Source organism: Lissotriton helveticus, chromosome 5_1 (assembly GCF_964261635.1).
Source record: "Lissotriton helveticus chromosome 5_1, aLisHel1.1, whole genome shotgun sequence".
Lineage (NCBI taxonomy): Eukaryota > Metazoa > Chordata > Amphibia > Caudata > Salamandridae > Lissotriton > Lissotriton helveticus.
In genome coordinates this window covers 136194050-136216061 of record NC_136065.1, presented here as the reverse complement: position 1 = coordinate 136216061, position 22012 = coordinate 136194050, and the positions used below count along the sequence as shown (strand labels likewise).

At 45.4% G+C, this 22012-nt stretch overlaps 1 protein-coding gene across 7 annotated transcripts in view; it reads left to right on the top strand.

Annotated features, from left to right (window-relative positions):
* NACC2 (NACC family member 2) overlaps nt 1–22012 on the top strand; it is a 448494-nt gene that overhangs the window by 405643 nt on the left and 20839 nt on the right. For all 7 annotated transcript variants that reach the window (XM_078641890.1, XM_078641889.1, XM_078641888.1 and 4 more), the window contains one exon: nt 19070–19175. In XM_078641890.1, the coding sequence (XP_078498016.1) occupies nt 19070–19175 (106 nt within the window). The remainder of the gene's footprint in view (nt 1–19069; nt 19176–22012) is intronic.

Below are 22012 nucleotides of genomic sequence, written 5' to 3'. Positions count from 1 at the left end.
AGACAAAACAGAAATGATGCTTAAGTTAAAAAAACTAGATATGTCCGAAAACAAAGGGCGTGAGCAAAAGCTGGGAATAAACGTGACCAGACGTCAAACAAACCTGATTGATATTATATACCTGCCACCAGTAACCTTGTTTATCCAAATGACCAGGAGTTAAGAAAGTGGTTGGTGGCAATGTTTTGAAACACTGTCTGAGGATGTTGTGTCCTTGTTACCTTTTTACACTCTAAATTCACCTTTTTTGCTTTCATACATTTTGTATTAGAAGAGCTGTCTGCGTGAGCCCATTTGCTAGCCCTTGTTACTACTTATTGATGCCCGCGGCTCTGAGACCGCATAAATAATCCACCTTCCCTCTCTCCAGTGCCACCGACACTGGCAGGACGATGGCTATTCAGCGGCTGGCTTCGCTGCTGATGCTCAAATTCATTTTTACTTCAGCAGATGTTTCTGCCAATAAACCCTTTATGAGTTGTTTCCCTTTTTCCCAGGAACATATGCCAGTGTATTGCAAAAACCAATAACCCTTGTGTGCTGGGGAAAGCACGTCGATCCAGCCAAAATAACCAGCACAATGCCTTCTGCTGTTTAGGAAGCAGTGCAGATGAGGTAAAGGTGTCAAGTGCTGTGCCCTCAGCCCTTTCATTGCACATGTTCTTTTCTTATGTCTTTTTAGCTCATAGTTTGTGCTCCATGATGAGAAAAGGATTGGACCTTGATGCAGATTTTACCCGTGTAGCTATCGGTCACTCTGGGTGTTTAATATGATGCTGTGTAGTGCTTTTAGATTTTGTTAGCTATGAATGAATTTTGACCGCAGGAGAGCAGATTTCACTTAGTGTATCAGAATTTTGGGCCAGCAACATCTATTGTTTAATTAACTGCTCCAATTATTGAGTCATGCTGATGCTGTTGTCTCTTCTTTTGCTGGCTTTGGAGATGCTCTGTTACTTTGGTTCCCATGTCCATGGTGCAAAAATAAGTGATACGTAAGGACACAATCATTGACCAGGTGGGTAGAAACAGTTCAACAGCATTGTTCTAAAGAACAATATTTTGATTCTTCCCAAAGGCCAGGTTTATCCCTGAAGGAACCATATTTGAGTAGCTTAGACCTGAACAAAGAATAGGTGGTCATGCAAATGCAAAATATTTTTAGCTAGGTTAGCTGGAGAAAAACGTAGCACAATACATAATGTATTTGCTTCTTAGGGCACAGTCTGAAGGCTACTCTGGATATCAGTCCTCTAGCAAGTCTAGGCTCTTCAAAATAATTTTTTATGTATTTTCTAGTTGCAGGCTTGTTTTGAGGTACTTGGTTGTTGCTTCTTTAGTTTGAGGTTCCCCTACATGATGTTGGTGTGTTCTCTTGCTGGTAGGTGTTCTGCAATGCTGTGAGCTGATTGTGGGTTCTCATCTAGACTACGTTTTCATCATTCCCTAATAAATTGTTTTGATCTTATTTATATAAATAATATATAGCCCTCTGTAGAGGACCGTGGCAGTCTGCTACCCGTAAGTTGACTCCTGGCTAGATTGAGCATTGTTCGTTTCCGAGTCCTTCCATTAGTTGCTCCCATTCATTGGACTATATCCTGGTGACCAAACTTTATAACTAGCGTAATATTGAACTGGTGACACCCAAGATAACAGGTGTTTTCCACCACTCACACCTACATGGAAATAAACTGGCTGAGTTTAAATTCTGCAAAAGTAAATTTCTGACAACCAGGCACCATGGCTGCGCAAGGAAGTAGGCCTGTACTTATAGTACCTCCCTTGTGAGTATAGTTGAACTCGTCCAAAGCAAAGTGAAAACAATGTAGGTTGTTACATTGTTTTCACTTTGCTTATGGATGTTTACAGAGTACAATTACAACTTTGCTCTCAAAGGAATATAGGGCAACCATGGCTAGAGCCATAATTGGATCAAAAATAATTATTTTATGCCCGCTTTGGCTGGGCCATGAACATTTAATACCATGTCTTGCAGAACCCTGCAGCCATACTCTGATCTCTGCACAAGAACTAATATTCCGCTGAAGGCCATCATTTGCTTCCCGCATGCAGTTCGAAGCCATTGCATTTGATGGACACATCTGTGTTTGGCCAGTTACCATATTGCTTAAAGCAGCTATTTGTCCCGTAAGTACCTGTCAGAAACCTGAGATGAGGTGGGAAAGTTGGAAAAACATGCAATTGGTGGATTTATTTTCCCAAAGGACACGTGAAATTGTGCACAGTTGCTCTTCTGTTGAGCGAATTACGGCAAAATCGAATTTTTAAAGTCTAGCTTATACAGCGTTTACGCTATTTCTTTGAGACATGCTGTGTATACTTTGTGGGCTTGCAGCCCGCTTATTTTTTTTAATTTGTTTGTTTCAGTGTCATTTAAAGTTTCAAGTTGTTTGCTTCTATTTGTCCTGTTCCTATTTGTCCCTCTTTTTTGTTGTTTGTTTGCTCCCATTGAGCAGGCCTCCATTACTTGTAGCCTTCCACTTGTCCCATTTTAGTTAGAGGCTCAGGGACTTCACAAGCGTTCTTGCAATTCCCTCGATCATCACAGCATGTCTCGCTTAATCTTTAAGCATGGCGGCAGCTTTGGGAGCCAGAGCACCTTTCTTCTGTACTGTATGGTGTGGCTCGCCCACCTATTAGATGCACTTCTGCTATCCGCTCACTGCCTGGTCCCTGACTGCAACTGTCTGTGATGGCAAGTTTGTGTAGAAAGTACTGATCCCATAGTAATATGCTCCTTAGAATGCAATGTAGCCTGTGCAACATACAAAAAGTGCCCCTCACCAGAGGAAACTAGTGTACATTTTCAATGTACTCATGAATTGATCCTTACATGAGTACTGTGGCACAGGGGTGGGTGGCACGACCTATGCAGTAGTGAAGATCTGTCTATCATCTGCAGAGAATAGTCTGTTTGCATCTCATGCTCTATTGAACCCTGCTGGTAGCTCCTAGGGAGAGTATGCAGAGGAAGTGTGGTTGGCATCTGTATGGCAGGCAATAGCCATATTTGGCCATATGTACCAAAATAGAGTTTTGCGATTCTCAAATGCGATTTTCAGCGAATCTCAATTTGAGAATCGCAAAATGCAATGTATGTGGGATTTGCTAATGATTTTGTGAATCCCACATATTCCTTATTTGCGAATCACAAATTGACATTCGCCCATAGGAATGAATGGGAAGGCATTCTCAATTTGCGATTACCAATTAGAGAATCGCAAATTGACAATGCAGTTTCAAGGGTGCCAGGGTGTGAAAAGGACACCCTGTTACACCCCTGAAATGTGCATGTGTGCACATGTGGCAAACATACATGCCCTAAGGGCATGTATGTGCGCCACATGGCACTTTAAAAAATCCTAAATTGTGCTTTTTTTAAGTGAAATCGCAATTTACCACCAACTTGAAGTCGGTGGTAATTTGCGATTCCTTAAGGCCAAATCGCACTTTCTTTTGTGCTTCTTACATTGAATTTAAGGAATCGCAATTTGCGATTCCTTAAATGCAATCGCAAAATAGAGAATCGCAGAATTTGCGATTCCTTATTTTGCAAGGGGGGGGGGTTTGTGTGCTACATTGCACACTGCTAATTTGCAAACGCAAACACTGAAATTCGGCGAAGTTCAGCGTTTGCGACCGCAAATTGGCTTCATACTTATGGCCCTTGGTACATATGAAGATTGAACCACAAATTCCTTTCAGTCTAGGAGTATGCCATGTGACCTTGAATGTCCAGCGGCAAGTTTCATTTAGGTGCTGAAATTCAGAGCACTAGTCCAGGTAAATCTACACCGGCACTACTTTACAAAGGTTGGCACGGTGCTATTATTATGTATCTTCAGCTAAAGACTTTATCAACATTAATCTGCCTGCGACGTACAGCAACATACAATATGTGCTTTTTGTAAGAGGTTGTGTCTCAGTTAGCAGTTATCTTGTCCACCAGGGGTACTTGCATAGTGGAGTATCTAAAATGGCCAAGAAACTGTCTTCACCCATCTTGTGTGAAATTGTGTAAAGTCGGAATTGTCTTCCTGTGTTTTAGTTAGTGCCTAATTTCACAGTGATATGACCTTGTGGTCCTCCTAAATAAATATTAGGTTATACTGTTTCTTTATGCATTCAATAAAAATCATTGACCTGGCTGGTTTAATGGGAGTTGCCATAGAGGCATCTGATCTGTTGGCTAACACACAGGATTGTGCTAGTAATAGGGTTCCATCCCTGTCAAAGCGTTTGAAAACACTCTGTGATCTTGGATACATAGCAGTTTTCTTCATCTTTGTTTTCCCATGTAGAGACTATAAAGGAGAGGTGGAGCCTAGGCAAATTACCTGTGATGGAAGAAACAAATTTGCAACTTCGTCTTGTCCATGAGGCTCTGCATGTCTGCTTAGCCTTTAACAGTTAATGCTCCTATTCCCCCAAACAGGGTCCTAGAGCCCTCTTCTCCCAGCAAGATGCCAGCGGTTGTGGCAGTCCCTGCATTAAGGCTCATCCCTCTGGAACATGAACGTTTTACCTCTTCAGCTCGAGCGAGACTGGAGAACCAGACCGTAAAGATCTGCCGACAATCCTGTTCCACTGATCTAGTCTAGACACTGCTTCCATTCCTCCAATCGTCTTGCTTCAGTACTTTTCCAGTTATCTCCACAAGTGCTTTCGAGCATCCAAAAGGCAGAACAGCACTATATAGTCATAATGCTTAAGTTGATCTAACTAGAACTAGGAAAAACATGATTAATATGGAGAAATTGGTTAGGTCGAACTCCGCCTGCTGTAAAATCCTTGCCTGATTGAGCCACTAGTTTTTTTCATACACACACATTTTGTATGTACCATGTTCTCTGCAAGCTATTTGGGTAATCTTTTACAGATTTATAGGTTTGCTGTGGTCGGTCAGAAACAGTCCTTGCTTATTGTGAAGAGCGGAGGCTTTGAGTGGCATTCCATTGCATTTACTTCATTTCATATGTCGCTTATAACAACCTTCTTTGTGTAACCGTCTGACGAGTGCTATATTGAGTGGCTATTGTTGATGACCACAAGTGAGCCAGCGAACACATGTGTGACTCAGTAGTTCACAATAAGACTGCTGGTAAAGGATTTCACTGCATGAGCCACAAACCCTTGCTCCTAACTCTTGATTAGCAAATTTGTGCTTGGAAGAATCATGCCTTTTCCTACATTATCAAGGTGAGGTGTAGGCTTCTCTTAAAATCAAGAGAAGCATTGGATTTTGGTGTGGCAGAAGAGTCACATTTCAATGAATGCAGCTCCTGTTAAAGAGATTTTATACCGAAACTTCCACCTGGCTTGCTAAAAAACTCAGTGGTATGGTTATAACGATCGAGCTTCATCTCCAGGTGCTCCTGTGTTCCTGACCACTGGCCACGTAATATCCATAGTCGAGCCCCGTATCCCATAACAACTACCCTGATCTGAGATAGCCACCTGCGAGGAGTTCCCGGGACTTAAGTTTTCACCCAACAGGCATTCAAGATTTCAGCTCCATTTGAGAGCAGTCTTGTAAAACGTATCCAGAGGGGAGTTGGCCTTACAAGTGAATGATCGGTCTAACGTGTTGCCAGGCTCAGTTACTTTGCGTGCGTCGACAGTGACAAACTTATGAATTCTAGTTTTTGTGAAAAGGGTTACAGTAATGTGCATTACTTAACTGGGAGGCTAGGCAGGAAGGGTGCACAGTTTAGATGCAGGTCACTTAAGGTTTTCCACAAAATAGCTCTTGTGTTTTCAGATGTAAAGTGTGCTCAGCATGAAAATTAATAACATTTAAATTTGTAGATCTTGCCTCAGTCTGCCATGTTTTGCTTGGTGGCCCTGGGCAGGAGCAATCCGTGATGGGAGCCCAGTCCTGAACAGGAGGCTCACCGCACTGTGGCCTGGCAGTCCTGTAGCAGACAGGGTGGCATCTGGTGGATTTCCAGCTAGAGAGCCTACTGCGGCTCTGCTGTCAGAAACCCAGCAATTCCCCCATCTCTAAATGAGGTGGGAAACCATGACTTGGCAGGGAGGAAAATCCGCCAATTTGTGTCTGAGCTCCTGCACTGCCAAACTTCAAAGGAGGCCCTAAGAAGTTCTTGCAGGTCCTACAACAGTAGAAAAATGGCCAGAATAAATGGACTGAGTTAACTTTCTTCTTCCCACTTTGTATACTCTGACGTCTAAGCAATGCCGGTCAGATCTTAGAACAGAGCGGTCCATCCAGTCGCCCATCCTGATCTTCATTTGTCACAAAGACACTACATAGTTCCATCTTCTCTACACAATCCTGTTTGTAGTTTCATAGCCTCACATGCTTCACATACATCATTTACCTTCCAATTGTGTTGTATGTTCTAGGCATTACTTGTCTTTTCTCATATCTCCATTACCCCATTGTTTTGACATTGATGCACCATGTGTAGTTGTTGGTGTGCGGGTCGCATAACCCTGGGAATACTCAAATACTGGTGTCTGGTTCTTGCAGCATTGCTATTTGTGAGGGGGCTGGAAGTAGTAGTGGTTAAGGTTAGGGGTGTCAGTGATTAACATTGAAGTTGGGTTTATTGGGCACCTTAACATCCCTCTCCCTCACCAATCTCCATGAATGCTCTTATCCCCTAGTAAGTTCTTGCTTCATTCTCATAATTGTGGGTTTCCAAAGAAAACAAAATTATAGATTCATACTAGGACCATGGTCCCCTCCTGTTGCAAAACCACATCAAAGCTACATAGTTGGCCTACAGTAACATCTTTACTCCCCACAAATGTCTACAGCATTCACATAAAGTTAGCTTCACCATACAACACCTTGATGCGGACAGAATTGTATTATTGTCATGTACCTGGCTAACAATACTTTTACAAAACAGCTGGTCAAGCCATGCCAAGGATAAACAAATCATGTATCCCCACAAAGAGGGGTAAGGTCATTTCAATTCACACACTATACACAGCAAAGATCTGGACTGAACTTATTTTACTTTCACATTAACCAACACAAACAATAAGTTAACTCCATTCTTACCAAATCTCTACCAACAGCCAAACACCCATACATAACCAACAAAACAAAACCCATCACAGAAGTGTAGAAAAAGGGTGCCGGATTAGGAAAGCGCTCTGTCAGATTATAGAGCATGCCATACAAATGCTCACGCCAACCAGCCTCCTGGAAATCGTGCCTGGACCCTTACGGCTCCAATTCGTGCTTCCAATCTTATACCGTGGCCCATACCTATGACACGCTACGAGAGCACAAAGATGCAACGCGCCAATTTGCAACCAGACTTTAATCCTTGACCTCTGCTTCAGTGACCGTAAAATCAGATGCTGGACACCTTATTAGGATCAGGCTCTAAGGTGGTTCAGTGAAAGCAAAATGTTTCTCTCAACATTGACAATGAGTAGGTTGAACAACCTGTTCCTTACACACTATACCATACTGATGATGGGCTGTACTTTGATTTACAAAGTACCAGGGGGCTTGATTCTTCTCCAGAGACTGAGCTAGACTTGCATCTTTAGCTGTAGGGACAGAAAAGGGCATCAGATTTTAGGGCTGGGATTCCAGGGACTCGGGTGGAAGTGACTACGGCGGCCATCTTGGGTGAGTCACCGGTATATAAGTAAAGCAGGAGCTCAGTTCTCGAGACTAATGCATAATTTTTCGCCTGAGGCTTGAGCCGGGCAGTTCTCTTTTAACCTAAAACCTTTCCTGTAATTTTAGCACTTGCCCTGTGTGTCCGCTCCCCTCCCCAGCACCAGCGCGCCGATTTAATTGCGACGCTGAAATCGCACCGAAGTAAGGGTGTAGATGACAATTTTAAAAGCACATTTGCACTTTAGTTTGTAATACCTAGCAAGCGCTGCCTCCCCCCCGAATTTCCAGCCGATTTTAGGGCTGGGATTCCAGGGACTCGGGTTGGAAGTGACTACGGCGGCCATCTTGGGTGAGTCACCGGTATATAAGTAAAGCAGGAGCTCAGTTCTCGAGACTACAGCATAATGTTTTGCCTGAGGCTTGAGCCGGGCAGTTCTCTTTTAACCTAAAACCTTTCCTGTAATTTTAGCACTTGCCCTGTGTGTCCGCTCCCCTCCCCAGCACCAGCGCGCCGATTTAATTGCTACGCTGAAATCGCACCGAAGTAAGGGTGTAGATGACAATTTTAAAAGCACATTTGCACTTTAGTTTGTAATACCTAGCAAGCGCTGCCTCCCCCCCGAATTTTCAGCCGATTTTAGGGCTGGGATTCCAGGGACTCGGGTGGAAGTGACTACGGCGGCCATCTTGGGTGAGTCACCGGTATATAATCAAAAGGCCATGGCTCCGCGCAGCGGACGCGTTCAGCGGGCGCGCCTCATTCGCGCCGGAGGTGCGCCAGAGGTAAGCCCGTCTGTGCCCGTCCGTGTCACGGCCGGGCACAGGGCCCCTCCCCCTGGTCAAAATGTTCCTACAACTCCATACACAAGAGAGGAGCTACTCTCATTAAACATTACCAATGAGAAATGTCTAAATACCATAAATGTTGCTAACTGTCAGGGTTCGATTCTCTGTAGTTACTGCGGCCCGCTTATAATCCCTGATAACTGTAAAACCACTTCCCGACCTTCCAAAACTATGAAGGGAGGCTTAATCAATGTTAGATCCATGTGTAAACATGCCGCACATATCCACAATATGATCGAAGAGAATGACCTCGATTGGCTCTTCATCACAGAAACGTGGCTGAAGGATTGGTGCACCCCCGATGTGGTTAACGCCTTACCACAGGGTTATCATATCCAACGCTCTGACAGGCACATTAAACAAGGAGGAGGAATTGCTATTGTGCACCGAGATTCCATAAAGTGTCCCACCTTCGACCTCCCTGACGTAAAAGGATCAGAGTGCCTAGGTTTCTGCCTTCACACACATGAATCTAATATCTTCTCCGGAGCTCTGATATATCGCCCTCCCGGCTCTCATAAGGAGTTTCTGGAGAGTTTTACCGAAACATTCAGTAATATCATCCCCAAATATGCAAATTTCACTATTCTGGGTGATATAAACTTTCACTTGGACACAATTACCGACCCTAATACTAGGGAGTTTCTAGAACTTCTCAATATGTGGGGGCTATCGTTATTAAACAGAGACCCTACTCATGAAGCTGGTCATATGTTAGACTGTATCTGTACAAATCTAATGACCCTTAAGGCAAATAAACCATGCCCCCAGACATGGACTGACCACTCGCTGATTCCCTTGGAACTAACTATAGCAAAGGAACCAGCGAATAAAAGGCAGCTAACTGTACCTCCCCAAAATAAATACGACTGGAGCAAAATTAGTCAGGACCCAGACTTTCGGGATCTTATGAAACAGGGCAAACCGACCTTGACGGGGGACACTGAGGTAGACAATGAGACCTTTAATCACTGGATTACGACCAGCCTAGAACAAATTAGCACTAAAGGATCTAAGAACATGTCTAAGAAAAAGAAAAAAATAGCACCCTGGTTCTCACAATCTCTTAGAGAGAAGCGTGTTGAGGTCAGACTATTGGAGAGGAAATGGAGACACTCATACACAATAGAAGAACGACAAATTTACAAAGAAGCAAGAAATCAGTATCATGTGCCAAAAAAGCATTCTTCTCTGAGGCAATTTCGTCGGCAGAAAATAAGCAGAAGGAGATCTTTAAAATAGTGGATGACTTCCTGAATCCAAAGATTACCAGACAAGAAATCCCCCCCTCTCAGACCCTCTGTGACTCCATTGCGATCTATTTTGAAGCAAAGGTCCAGGACCTCACAAAAGCCTTCCCCACACCATTGTTGGGATATAAAATAGGAACATCAGATCCAGATACCAGAAAGGCGGGGCTGAATGAATTTCTGCCAATTAGTCTGGAAGACAGCCGCCAGGCAATCTTGACTGGAAGATCCGGTTCACCTTTTGATCCATGCCCCCCCAAGATACTACACTCTTTGATTGATCTAGTGAACCCGATTATAAATAACATAATAAACTCCTCTCTTACATCAGCTAAAATCCCTCAGGAATGGAAGTTAGCGGCGGTCAAACCCCTACAGAAGAAAGCGATGGCCGATCCCACCACCTTATCAAACTTACGGCCAATCTCATTACTACCGTTTCTCTTCAAACTCACCGAGGCAGTTGTAAACAAACAACTGACCAAATTTCTGGAGGATGAGGATCTGTTACACCACAACCAATCGGGTTTCAGAGCCGCCCACTCAACGGAATCAGCTCTCCTCTACACAACGGAGACACTGAGGGCCGCCATGGACCAGGGGGACAGGGCAGTCCTTGTTCTCCTGGATCTGTCGGCGGCCTTCGACACGATCTCGCATGAGATACTGATCAACCGTTTGGTTACGGTGGGCATAGGGGGCACGGCCTTGGCATGGATGGAAAATCTCCTTGCAGACAGGAAACAGACTACTGTCCTGGGACAGTATCTATCAGCAAAAAAATCTAATCCAACAGGTGTACCCCAGGGATCAAGGCTAAGCCCGGTGCTGTTTAATCTATACATGACACCTCTAGTTGAGCTAATAACATCATTTAACATCAATACAGTATCATACGCAGATGATACTCAGCTCATCTTAGTTTTAGACAGCAAATCTACAAGAGCGGAGGAGAATCTTGGAAAATGCCTCACCGCAATCTTTAACTGGATGAAGACTAACCATCTGAAATGTAACACGGGCAAGACTGAAATTCTCCCTGTGGGTCCCCAAAATCTGTTTTCCCCCCAGCTATGGTGGCCCCCTAATGAGGAAATTCCGCCAAAAACAGTACTATCCGCACGTAACCTGGGAGTCAGATTTGATGAAAAACTCTGTTTTAAACAACAAGTGAATGCAGTGGCAGGATCCTGTTTCAACATCATACGCGGTCTTCGAAAGTTTTTCAACTTTATCCCTTTGGAAGCAAAAAAGACAGTTGCAGTGGCACTAATTTTATCACGTTTAGACTACTGCAACAGCATATACGCAGGAGTGAATAGATCTACCCTGCACAGGTTGCAGGTTGTCCAAAATGCTGCGGCACGCCTGGTGCTTAATCTTCCAAGGAGGTCTTCTGCTTCTGCTGCCTTAAAACAGTTACACTGGCTCCCCATACATAAGCGAGTGCTCTTTAAGATACTGGTAATTACCTTTAGAGCATACTACAAAAAAGGGCCTAAATATCTGCTCCCACGGTTCAAGCCGTACATACCTAGTCGGAGCTTGAGGTCATCAGACATGTGTCTCCTAACAGTCCCCAGATTTAGACTAGCCACAAAAGGAGGAAGATCTCTTGCCGTCCTTGGTACTAAAGCCTGGAATAAACTCCCACAAAGCCTACGGCGAACCCCCACTGAAATCGAATTCAGGAAAGCCCTGAAAACCTGGATTTTTAATCTACCAGACACGGTTAGTAAACAGTTAGTCTAGGCTCAAATAAACCTTCAGGTACTTTGAAATTGATGTGAGTAGTATCTCCGGCCCACCATTCTAGGCTACGGAATCACTGCGCCAAGATGCTCCTTGGAGCGATAGTATGCGCTCTATAAAAACTATCTTACAATTACAATTACAGATGTACCAGACTTAGAGTGCCCTACTGTTTAAACTAAGGAAAAGCAGTTAACTGAGATCCTTCAACTAGGTCCAGTTTCTTCTTAGCCACTATTGCAGTTAAATGGGACTCTTACAGACCTCCTTCAAGTCACTTAGCCCAAGTCATGCTCAGGCCCTCTGGTCAGTCAAGCTGTTGCTAGGTGGCATAAGCCTGCCCCTGGACATCCTCATTTTCTGACAAGGCACTTTATGCTGAGTAAAGTTTGGCCTTGAGATTCATGAGCGTGGTGTGCTTTACGGTCATATGCACCCATATTTTATGGTATACCCAGGGTAGTCTTGTTGGCCATCCCACAAGACATCAGTGCCTCGCTGGCTCAAATGATGTCCAGGACTCAGCGAAGTATGTCTTACATGCTGGTTTGTGCACCATGGACTGTGTGGGCAGGGTTATTGGCACCAGTGTAGACCTTGGAAGGCCACAATTGGATGCGGTCAACTGGATTCTCAGAGAATGTACTGTCATCCATCATGGACATGCTCTTGGATGCTTGGCTCTGGATTGTCTGGCGAGAAGGCTGATTCTGTGCATGACCAAGTTGACAACATTGGAGCTCTGGCATGATCATTAGGACTAGTCTCCCACTAAACAAGTTAGAAATGGGGTTTCTGGTTGGCAAGGGTATGCACCTAAGCCGGGCAGAACCCACCACTCTCGTCAGGGCAAGTAAGTTACACACCAAAGATAACCTGTGCACACCCCCGGTAGCTTGGCACAGAGAAATCAGGCTTATCCCCAAAGGCAATGTGTAAAGGCTTTGCGCAGCACACTCACACCAGTAACACAATGAACTCTCCACAAAAGAGACTCCACACAGGATTATATAAATATAGAACATCTGTTGAACATAAATCGTAGACCAAAACTACATAAATTAGATATTCTCTGCATCTTATGAAATCCTGTGATAGTACTTGTTATAGTGACAGAGCAAAGATCAAAACAACATACATTAGTAAACATCAGGGCATGAAATGCAACAGTTAGGTTAGAGCAAGAAACATATGAATCATATATATCACTCTAAATACTTAATTCACCAACTATGGTCATTACACATCATAAGTAACACCTGGTTTACAAAATACCATCATAAATAAATAGGTCCAGTGCACCAACACCTCTATTATGTAATGTAATGTAATGTAAGCAGTTTTATAAAGCGCATGGTTACCCGGAAGCATCCCAGCGCTGCACTTGAATCGGGCTCAAAAGGGGAAGTGAAAGACAAGAGGTCACTTGGGGAAAAGGAAGGTTTTTAGGAGCTTTTATATATTGGGCAGCACCAAGCATAGGTTACAGGAACACCTGCACACCTACTACAGTAAATATGGTCATTTCAGGGAACCTGCGATGCTCTGAAACACCTGTGTGTCTACCATCTTTTATACGCTAATTCTTTTTAACTCTCTGTAATAAGTTCCTGATCGGCAGACCTCCGCCGAGGACTCTCCCTGTAGTGTCACCAACACAGAACCACTGCCCCAAGGTATGTGCTAATGTTGGAAACACACCTCAGGGCGCCACGGGGAGACCCCGCTGTGTCCCCCGCACCAAACAGGGAAAGGCAGCTTTGCACAATTGCGAAGTGCAGCTGCTAAACAAGCTCAGCTTTCCACAATACTGAAAAAGGAGGCTTTGCCGCCCATACTACAGAGTGGGATGACTGTGCCTCCAGATTGGCGCCTGAGTACCTCTTCTTGCCTGCTGACTCATTGGGGAACAGACGGGCCATGCTGGACTTCCTTCACTTAGTTAAGCATGCCTCAGCAGTCTCAGAATTACCAAAGGATCCCTGAGTCGGCGTGCTAGCTTCTGGAAAGGGGACTACCTTCTCTCCAGCATGTGGTGTGGTGGAGTCCTGGTGGGTCTGCTCTGGTTACAGCGGCAGTGGTCACAGGGATCTTTGCAGCACGCTGAACCCACAGCACTATGGCAGCGCTGCACAGCTAAAAGCAGGTTGTTGACCTTGTTGGCAGGTCCTTTGCTGAGAGGAATCCAACTAGATCCTACAGGAACAGTGAGGGGGCAAGCCAACCCTTCCCTGAGCAGCACTGGGGGCACAAGAAGGTCGCTGGCAGTAGGCCAGCACAAAGAAGTGATTTGCGAGGTGGCATTCTCTCCAGCAGGCAGGCCAGCACAAAAGGGATTTGCGAGGTGGGATTCCCTCCAGCAGCCTACCAGGCAGGCAGCCAGCACTACAAGCACACAGTCCCAATAGTGGTCCGTCCTGGCAGCACAGTAGTTCCTAGTAATGTGCAGCAAGTAGAGCCAGCAGTCTCTGATTACAAGTCCCATGCAGTGTCTAAAATCATGGGGTCTGAGCCCCTGTACTCAAAATGTCCTTAATGTGAAGGTAACTTCAAAAGAACCTTAATGCACAACACCCCCTTTCAACCCCAACCCTGGCTCCAGACATCAGTAGGGGGAAAACATGCCCTCTGTGTGAGGGCACGACACAGCCTATACAAATGTAAGTGTGCCCCGCCTCCTCCTCTCCCAGGCCAGGAAGACCATTCAGTATGCATATGTAACCCCATTACTGTTACCGGCCCAACCTCCCTGTGTGATGGTGGTCTGGAAAGTATGCACAAAGCCTAGCTGTCACTCTTCTCCAGATGTGGATTGTGGTCATGCTGCAAAGCACAAAGAGTCAAGCACATATAAATGCCCTCTTTCTAAAACACCTGCATCAACAAGCAGGATTCATCGCCACTATTCCAAACATGGCAACACTACTCCTAATGCTAACCTATGAGAGGAGCAGCTATCACAGTAGTGAAAAACGAAATAGGGTGTTTGTCACTACCAGGACATGCCACACAATAAAGGCACATGTCCTACCTTTTACCAACACGACATCCTGGCCAAAGGGCTACCTAGTGCCTACCTTAGGGGTGGCCTATATGTAGTAAAAGGGGAGTGCCAGGCTTGGCAAGTAGCTTTAACTACCAAGTCAATGTGGCAGTAATCTGAGCATGCAGGTCCTGCAGTGGCCGGTCTGAGACGGGTTTGAAAGGCTACTTCTATGGGTGGCGCAAGCAGAGCTGCAAGCCCACAAGTAGCATTTAATATACAGGCCCTGAGTATATGGGATACCATTGTACAGGGGACTTGCAGGTTAATTAAATATACTAAACAGGTGTAAGCTAATCATAACAAGTTTAAAGGAGAGAGCACATGCACTTTAACACTGAATAGCAGTGGTTAAGTGCCCAGAGTACTAAAGCGTACTAAAACATGTCTGTAAAAATACAGGAGGAAGGCAAAATGTTTAGGGATAACACTGCAAGAAGGGCCAGATCCAACATCCGTAATGCAGGCATAGATCTTGGTAGTAGCCGAGGCCGTAGACACCCAAAGGGGCCGGTCTCCTCTGTTAGTCCTCTGCTTAACTTGTCATTGCAGGTTAATGCTCAGTTGGTAGAAGGCAGGGCAGAGCATTTCCTCCCTCATTGGACAACTGTCACATCACAAAGCTGGGTGTTACCGATCATTCAAATGGGCTTTTCCTTGCCTTTCATTTCCTCCCTGGTTCATTTTACACCTACTTCAGACTGTCTCTCATGCCACAATCATGCTGCATGAAAGCCAACCTTCTGCAGGCAAATTGTGCAATGAAGCGGGTGCTAGCTTGTGAGATAAACGGGTGCTGCTATTCCTTCTGCCAAAGAAAAAAGGAGGTCTCGGTCCTATATTGGACCTTTAGCCACTAAAGACCTTTCTGCAGAAAGAAAAATTCAGGATGCTGCCTCTGGCCCAGTTTCTTCTCTGGACCCCAGAGACCGTGGTGCGTCCCTGGACTTGAGTCGTGTTTTTCCATATACTCATCCTGCAGACTGACTGGCATTCTCTGTAGTTCACGCTAGGGTCAGAACACTCTTTTCTTTGTTGCCCGTCGGCCATAACTCAGCCCCATGGATGGTTAATAAAAGTGATAGCAGTCATCGTTGCTCACTTTCGCGGTTTGGGGATACATGTGCTCCTGTACTATGACTGGCTGCTCATGGCGGGCTTGCCATAGTCCGTCATAGACCACCTCCAGACAACCGCTTTAAGGATTTTTACCATCTAGCCGAAGTCCCACCAGTGCACCATGCAGAGGATTTCTTTTTTGGGGCTTTCCTGAATGTGGTGTAGTCCAAGGCCTTTCCACCACCGCTTTCTGTCCAGGACTTTAAGGATATGATCCTGATGTTTTTGGCTTAACCTGGTTCTGAGGTGAGGATTGCGCGAAGGCTTCTTGGGATCCTTGCCTCGTGCATCTTCCTAGTCCTGAGGGAAAACCGCCTTCACAGCGGCCATTACAACACATTACCTTTCACCATGCATTATTCTTTACAATGCATGTCTTTACCAATCAAAATGTTACCATGCATATACCTTTACCACGCATGTCTACATATACTTGTGTAAGGCTATGTTTAGAGTGGGTAGGGGTATTTGGGTGGCAAGGGTATTCTTAGGGTTTAGGGCAGGTAAGGTTGTGGGTTGGGATATATATATATATATATATATATATATATATATATATATATATATATATATATATATATATATATATATATATATATATATATATATATATATATAATATATTGGGGGTCGTGCAGGCATCACTGCTAGCAATTGCATCGACGAACCACCAGTTCACATTCACACTGGAAAAACGATCCACTTCAGTCGATATTTATTTGGGGGGAAAACAAAGTATAATGCGTTTCGACCACACTGAGGTCTTGATCAGATGACATGTGATGTGGTTGAATATAAAAAGGCTTTATACTTACCTGCAAAATACTTACATTTGCTTTGTAAAGGCATGCGTGGTAAAGGTATATGCATGGTAACCTTTTCCGTGGTAAAGAAATACGTTGTAAAGACTAACACGTGGTTAAGACTGCGTTAAGTCATGTGTGGTTCTGTCCTACATACATTCCTGAAAACAAGATAACGACGTGCATGCCTTGCTAAGGAACATCTGGATTTAGTGGGCCCAGCACCAGGGCTGCCTCTCCAACTCCATCCACTTCTAGCAAGAAACGGTTCAGGATTTTCTGGGGTGATAGACAAATGTCAGTCTTACCTGCAGCAGACTTCTGTCCCTCCCTCATCCAGATTTCAGTTGTCAGGAGCCACTGCAGGGGTGGAGGGTCATCTCACACAAGTGGGGTACCATGTTTATTGGGAGAAGTGTGGGAATGTTGGGCGGTAGAATTGTGTGGATACGTAAAGATGCCGGAAGTGTACCTCACAGAAATGTGGGTAAAATGTGTGCTTTTAACCAAAGTTTGGGGTCTACAGGGCATTCTGGGTAAAAAGCTAAAGTGAGATCCATGCAAGCTACACCACCCTGGACTGCCTGGATATCTGTGGTGGCAGAGTCCGAACACTGCAGCCATTCAGCATATCAAAAATGTGGATTCACCCCACTCTGCCAGTCCACATGTCAAAACTGCACGCAAATGATCCAAATTTCCTCTTGCATCCCGTGGGGATTGGGATGCTCGGTGGGCCGAAAGACTGTAGGGATAGGTGGTTGGTCCAGTACCAATGCAGCCTCCCCACATCCTTTATTGTTTCCCTAAAAACATATCTCTCTGTTGTCTAGTGGGCTTTCTGAACCATTGAGGACAGAATTGTGGTAAACGTCTCTTTCTACCCCAAGTGAGGGCAGAAAGACTGTTGGGACCATCCTAGGGCGGGCCAGCCTCAACCCTTCTTTTCATCTTTTACCCTGGTGTCTAGTGGACTTTCTGCTCCCCCCATGCGAGATAGGTTGGGGTTAAACTTTCACTATCTGCCCCTTGAGGAAGGAAAGATGGTTGTGCCTGGTGGGAGGGAGTACAGACCCTTTTGTTGCTGCCCATCCCCAGACAGCAAATAAAGACACCCCTTAATAAACTAGTGGTCTTTCTGCCCCGAGCCCGTCATGGTGGATAGATTGGGTGTAAACAACACTTCTGTCGCTCCATGGGGCATGCTGAGGGAAGGGGGCATTTTCCACCCTCAAAACTTTAAATAAAACATTCCCGGGTGTTCTCGTGGGCTTCCTGCCCCCCACTGTCTCTCCCGGAAGCAGAAAGACTGTTGCCTTCTCTGGTGCCGTCCCTGCTTCTGTTCTTGTAGTGGAACCAGAAACCTCGACTAATTGAAAGCAAGGAACACACAAAGTGTTTCTTGCACTTAGAGAAATCAATTTGCCCCCTCCCTCTTTCATTATATAGAATTAGAACATTTTGTTTAACTATTCATCAGCTGTCCTTTGCCAGAGTACATCCTCAAATGGCTCTGCGCTGCTGGGAGGCAGAGAAAAATTGGTGTGACTGGAAGTTCAGCAGCAGCGATCAATTTTACAGCACCTGTTTAAATCACCAGGTCTCTTCCGGCTCTCTCCGGGAGCTCCCGGATGATGTGTAATGGGGGTATTTTGACAAAGGTGCCAGGAAATGGAGTCGTGTTTGGATCGCACTCAAAGACGCCAGATCTAATTATAATAAATGCAAGTTCATGAAAAATGCTCCGCGTTTATTAACAAGAAAATGTTACTGTATTATTAATTCATTACCGAATGCCCAAAGCTATACATTTTACTAGGACCTTCGCTCCTTCTGCAGCGCACTGCTAGGGGATATGTATACAGTTTTCTGCCCAGGCTGGTGGTTTTAGTATTATTTTGTACAGACAACATCTGGAATGTTTTGAGAAGCCTCACTAATGTAAAGACTTGGTTGCATGAAAATGAATTGAGGAAGTGACGTCACTGGCCTATTGCCCTCTGATGGCATTACTGGAAGGGCTATCATATGGCCTTTGATCCCTTTAAACTTGAGGCTTGAACTGTTAGAGAACCAGCAATTGGCAGTAGGCATAAGTATCCTGCTCCCAACACTAGCAAAAGACTCATCCCTGCTTTCAAACGAGGTGAACATAGAAGAGTTAACCTCATCCATGCTCATGACGAGCTGAGGCACGGCGCTCCGGTGCTCATGACAAGCTCAGCTCGTCATGAGGCGTGGGACGCTCACACGCAGGGATAATTCCCCTGCTGTGCTGAGCGTTCCACGGGAACGGGTGTGGTCATGACGAGCTCAGCTCTTCATGTGCACACGAGCGCTGTGCCTCATGACGAGCTGAGCTCGTCGTAAGCATGGGGGTGCTGTGCGCGCCCCCCGCACCCCAGCACAGCGGGGGAATTACCCCCGCACGGAAGGGGTTAATCTCAGGCACTACACACTGCCCCCTAGTGGCAGCAATTGTCATCACTCTATGAAGCTTCTCCTGCATTACATGTCCCTTGTATTAGGCCATGCTTCCTTTCAGTGGCTCAGACCTTGGACCAGACATCAGGGTGCAGGGCCACAGCGATTGAATGCTAACATTTGTTATTGTCTCTTCCAGGTTCGGCCGTTTACATCACTCGCGGGCAGCTCATGAACTGTCACCTTTGTGCCGGCGTCAAACATAAGGTCCTTCTGCGGCGGCTTCTGGCCACCTTCTTTGATCGGTAGGTATTCCAAGTATGCTGGGTGAAAATCATCTGCTGTACAAGCTGTCCTGGAAAGGAATTCATGAAATATTCCAATACTTAGGGTCTGCCTCCTTGCCCAGGAGCATTATTTCTGCAGCTCAGCAAGTAGTGTGTGTGGCTGTCTGTCTGTCTATCTATGTGTCTGTCTGTGTGTTTGGCTGTGTGTCTGTCTGTGTGTCTGTCTGTCTGTGTGTCTCTGTGTTTTTGTCTGTCTGTCTGTCTGTGTGTCTGTGTGTCTGTCTGTCTGTGTGTCTCTGTGTTTTTGTCTGTCTGTCTGTCTGTGTGTCTGTGTGTCTGTCTGTCTGTCTGTCTGTCTGTCTATCAACCATTGTGTCTACAAGTCAGTACAGCAGTATCCCTGAGTTTTTGTGCCTCTTTCCTATACCCATTGTGTGCACATTGCACCCCTCAATGCCCTCTTCTGGATTGCCATTAACACCACTGTGACCATCCTTAACACTCCTCGGTCTTACACTGAACCTTAATCTTGCTGATTCCACACTTGTTACTCATTTACATACATGTTACCTTTTGCATTCATGTAAACTCTTGTATTTCTGAGCCAAGATTACACAAAACAAGCATTGGCAAAACCACCATGTCTGGCTTATAAGTCATTCATCCACAGTCACTCATCCATACATTCATGCACTTAGTCATTCATTGTCCATGTACTTAGTCGCTCAGCCTTGCGCTTCTGTATTTAGGGGCTCATCCTCTGATTTACTCATCCTAGCATTCATCCACTCATCCATCCTCAATATCACACTCACCAGTCAGTGAAGAGACACTTACAGGTATCAGCAAAATTATTGGCTTTGCTGCTAATGTGGGCATGCTTCCGACAGTGTGTGATGGCTAGCCTTTGAGGGGTGTGATAGTACTTCCGTTAGTGATAAACTGCTAGTCTGTGAGTGTTGTCAATGACTTGACAACTCCTACCCTGTGAGAGGTGCAAGAGTGCTGTGGGTAGTGTGTTACTGCTAGTCTGTGTAGCATATGCGACTGCTACTGTGTGCTGGCGGTAGTGTCAGACTGCTCCCTGTGAGGGTTGCAAGTGCTAAACAATGCTTCAGGTGAAGTGTGACTGGTACTCTTAGGTATGATATATTCCTGCTGGTAATGCCTGACTGCTAGTCTGTGATGGGTATGAGAGTGCTTCTGGTAATATGTGACTGCTTCTCTGACTGGTTTGGAGTGTTAGTAATGTGAGATCCTTACACAATGCTTCAGGTGGAGTGTGACTGGTACTCTTAGGTATGTGATAGTCCTGATGGTAGTGCATGACTGCTGGTCTGTGATGGGTGTGAGAGTGGCACCTGTATTTAGGGTCTTCTCTTCCATCCCGCTTTTATTGAGGCCATGGCTGAAGACATCTGATGTACAGGGGACACACCGGTGGTGTAACCATGCGCTCTACAAATGAATAGATAAATACATTCATTCAACAATGGGCACTTCTTACTCTTGAAACAACTACTGGGGAGAAGGGGCATTAAGGACCCAGGCTGTTGATTTATTTAGAGAATCCATCCATGCCTGGCGACAGCTGGCAGGCTGCCGTCACCCATCGAGCAAGGACCATTTATCCCCCCCAGCACATCATATGTACACAGGGTTGTGTTGACTGGTATCAAGAAGCACCAGTCAGCAGCCTCTCACTCACCTGGCCCCCAAGACCCTTAGTGCTCAAACACGTTCACTCTCTGCTCCTTAATTCAACCTCCAGCCTCACATGAACAGATCCGCTCCAGTTTCTTGCACCCGCTCTCAATGGCGGCGGCCTGTCCCAGTGTATAAACTCTGATGACAGTCCAGCTCTCCTGCTCCCAGGTAGTATTCATTAACAGCAAAGTGTCCTTCATGCTCAGGATGCTCATGCAATACACTAAGCTTGACAATAGCAGCTGGTTGGCCATCATTTGGAATCACTATATTTCGTATGCGTTTAATAGCAGATATTTGCACACGCATTAACGGACATGTGTGTTTGCCTGAGGAGTAAATATGACCTATTTGAGTAAGTAATGTGGAACTCAACATAGCTCACTCATATTGATACCAGTTGCTACAACACTGCAGTGGGGCAGCAAAATAGCAAAAAGATCCTGTAAATAGGTGCTGGTCTGTCAGTCTGCACAGTAGTCAGATCTCTCCAGTGCTCATTAGGTACAGATAAACGAGGAATAAGGCCCCCTGACTTTGTTAGGGTTTGGGAGGACTTGCTGCCGGCCCTCAAGGGCGTAGAGGAGGGAAATCCCAGGCTCCATACATGGAGCCAAAGCTCCAGCAGTGAGGTAGGATGAATAGCACACTACACAACTGAAAAACAGAAGGGACATACCCACAACCATTTGGCTTTACACCGCTACCTTTCAGAGGTGTTGGTCTTCTGGGATTACTAGCCCTGCGGTGCTCCGAGGGACCAAAAATGGGGATGGAGCGGGCGACATAAAACCAGCGAGAGGGGGCGGGATGTGAGCATATCTCTCCACTCGCCCCCCCCTTATTAAGACTGGTACAATTGGTACAGGATGGAATTGAGATACTCCAGCTTCCTTCCCCCGGGGGCTTCAGAGATTGAGACGTGATTGGGCGTAAGGCGACCCTCTTGTATGCCTACTGTAATAGTGTATTTTTAAGATGTAAATACCAATGTATTTGATAGTTAATGAAACCTCAATAAAATGTATTTGGAAAAAAAGGACTTATAAGTGGGGAAAAATGTCTTACCTCCTCTTAAATACCTGGGCAATTTCAGGGAATTTCAAAAAGAGTGCTGGAGATGTCGGGCGCAGGGAGTAGTCTTAGAA